At 34.3% G+C, this 3039-nt stretch overlaps 1 protein-coding gene across 1 annotated transcript; it reads right to left on the reverse strand.

Annotated features, from left to right (window-relative positions):
• Positions 814-1571, reverse strand: LOC107634068 (dirigent protein 23). The gene has a single exon (XM_016337651.2). The coding sequence runs from the start codon at positions 1513-1515 to the stop codon at positions 952-954; it is 564 nt and encodes a 187-aa protein (XP_016193137.1). The 5' UTR covers positions 1516-1571; the 3' UTR covers positions 814-951.

Below are 3039 nucleotides of genomic sequence, written 5' to 3' on the forward strand. Positions count from 1 at the left end.
ATAAGCCAATTCAGTTAACTTTTCTTTATTTTTAATTTTCAAATTTTAAAAAATAGGAGTAGTGGAGAGTTATTTTATTATATTTTAATGTAACTAGCATAATTTTCAACTAGTTTAGTATAATTAGTTATAGCCCAAGTTAGTTCCTATCGAAATCCTTAAAAAAAATCAAATATTTACAATTAAAGCTTGTATTAATGTACATAGTAACTTTTCTATTTTTTTCTCCAAAAATATATACAAAAGATATAAGAACAATAATATATAAATTAAATCATATCATAAAATTAGTTGAGCAATCACCCTACTTGTAATGTCAAAAGTTCATATTTCACTTTATATATACAATAATAATTTATTGGCTAGTAGCACACCTTAAATGTAGTTCTTATGTTTATATTTTATTTTGAAATTCTTTTTATTTATATTATTTGAAAGAGTAAAAATTAATTTTGATTCCTAAAGTAATATACATAGTTGAACCTTAGACATGTTAAAAATTAAAAGTTATACCTAAAGTCATATATATGGATACAAAAGCAAAGAGGAACGGGTACATAACTCAGTATCGTGAAAATCCCAATGTCTACATATCTTGAGGCGTTTAGACATGTTAATACAAAACCATTGAATGAAAGAATAGCATCCAGTAGAAATTCCAGGAAAATGCGCTCTGTCTTCGGAGGATTGTATGCTTCCATCCGAATAATGCCCATGGGCATTGCTTGTTACGTACCTTGTAGATAATGTCATCCATTTTATGTTATGCATCTAAATTAATTTTAATTAGAAGAGAGTTGTTAAAAAATAACATAAAGAGCAACAGTAAATAAAGGTTTTATTGATGAATCAAACTGAAGCGATATAAGATATCATCAAATGGTGATGCTAAACAAAAAAGTGCACAACGGAATCTAACATCTTACAATACCATATTTTTCAATTTTCATATTAATGGACGAGGGTGACATTGTAGCCAACAATGGCATCGCCATTGGTGGGATTCAACCAGACAGTATGGGCGAGTGCAAACCCACGCGCCATTCGGAAGAGTCCGGTGCCTCCTACAATGGGCATCTCGCGAACCGGGCTCATGGCGGAGTTCTTCCCCATGAGCGCGAACGAGCTCCCATTGTAAGGCCCATCCGTGAATGAGAAACTCAAGGCCATCAATAGGCCTAATTCTTGTTGGCAAGACGATCCATACAGACCCTGCGCCCGGCCCACAAGCTTAGACTTTGGGTCGGACGTTTCGGTCAAGGGATCATCAGCCATCATGATGGAACCAAACATGGTGAGTGTGGACTTGTTCTTGTCAAGTGGCTGAGCCACCTGAATGGCACTTGGATTTTGTCCGCTGAGTGTGTCGTGGAAATAGAATTGAAGGTTTGTCACTGTCTCCTTCTCGGACTTAACACTCACACCCCAATTCCCTGCCTTCAATTGCATGCATTGAATCCCTCGCATTACACTTATTGTAACCATCATCATCATCAACACAATTTGCTTTGACATCTTTAACGCTAATTCTCTAATGTTTCTTTACTATAGAATAATAATGTGCCGATGATAATAGGTATGGCTCTAGTTCTTGCTTTATATATAAATAAATGGGTAGGACCGAAAATCTTTTCTTAGTTTCTTCTTTTCTTACTTACCCTCGGTGTCAAGGTTTGGTATTACTCTTTTTCTCTTTCTAGAAGACGTTGTTGCTGGTGGTTATGTGCATGGACATTTTGTTTTGTTGTCCCCAACAAAATTCAAAGGAGCGTTTAACCATCTCGTGTCATACAAAGTACAAAACAGCAAATTCAGTTTATTTTATTTTAGTTTATATAATGTGAAAGGGGCAAGTATGTTATAATGTCATCAAATTTTTCTTTTATATAGCATGTGGTTGTTTAGCTACTTTATATGAAGGGGTATGCATGCATAGTTAGGAGCTAATAATAATGATCCATCTGAATAATATTAAGGCATTTTGTGATCTAAGAAAGAGACTAATGTAAGAAAAGGTTTCTTAATTAGCGACCATGACTCAAAAAAGGAGCTTGTAATAATACAAGAATCATCCAACCGAAATTCAAGCACACCAAACTACCTAACTCTAATAGGTAACAGCTAGTCGGTGCCGCAACCGGTGCTGGTCAAGCAAAATAAATTTGAACCTCACATTGATAGTAAGAACTAAGAAGTAGCATAGTTTTAAAAATGTTTTAGTGATTCAATAAAATCACATATCTTTGAAACAAATAATGAATATACTTGAGATAAATATCTTTTTGTTTCTGCATGAATAAAATTTCATATTTTGACTTAATTTATGAGATAAACTCACTTTAGAGCCAAGAAGCTAAGATACATTAAACATAATTTTGTTCAACCAGAACACAGAAAGAGAAGAATGTTGTTCTTTGTCGGTCATTTAAACTGGAGGAGATTTTCTGACTTCAAAACCACCTAAGTTTATGCCAAATGGAACACACTTACTATCATACCCTGCAGGCACATTTATTCCAGGGAATCTTCCATTGGGAAGCAAAGTTGCAACAGTTGAACCAGGTGTTACCAATGCATCAAGTTTATAATCACTCACCAGTTTCTCAAAGCCTTCTCTTAATAGTCTTTCTAGATTGGCCAGCTCTGCCTTCTCTGTCATGCCATATTCATTGATCTTTCCCTGAATAGTAGTTACTTGAATACAAGAGGTAAACATTTAAGTCCATTTTGATTAAGAAATTGTTTGAATCCACCTCGAGGTATATACTTAGACCAAGTTGTAGTTGTAGTTACTGGATCATTGTTTGAATTACATCAAGAACATAGACAGCATATCAGATACTGTCCTATTAATGGCCCTGCCAACAAGTACAACCACAAATTCATAATTGTCAAATAATGGGCCTAAGATTTTGGAACAAAGAGAAGAATATAATGAATTGTAGCAATCTAATGCTCTGATTGGTTGCTTCAATTCAAGAGATCATAATCTTAATCATCACATGCAACTGAATTGGCTCTTGATGGACATAAAATTGA

The sequence above is a fragment of the Arachis ipaensis genome, chromosome B03, assembly GCF_000816755.2.
Source record: "Arachis ipaensis cultivar K30076 chromosome B03, Araip1.1, whole genome shotgun sequence".
Taxonomy (NCBI): domain Eukaryota; kingdom Viridiplantae; phylum Streptophyta; class Magnoliopsida; order Fabales; family Fabaceae; genus Arachis; species Arachis ipaensis.

Bases quoted from the DNA above. Each gene is read 5' to 3' on its own strand.
- LOC107634068 (XM_016337651.2), bottom strand. From the start codon at position 1,515: ATGTCAAAGCAAATTGTGTTGATGATGATGATGGTTACAATAAGTGTA.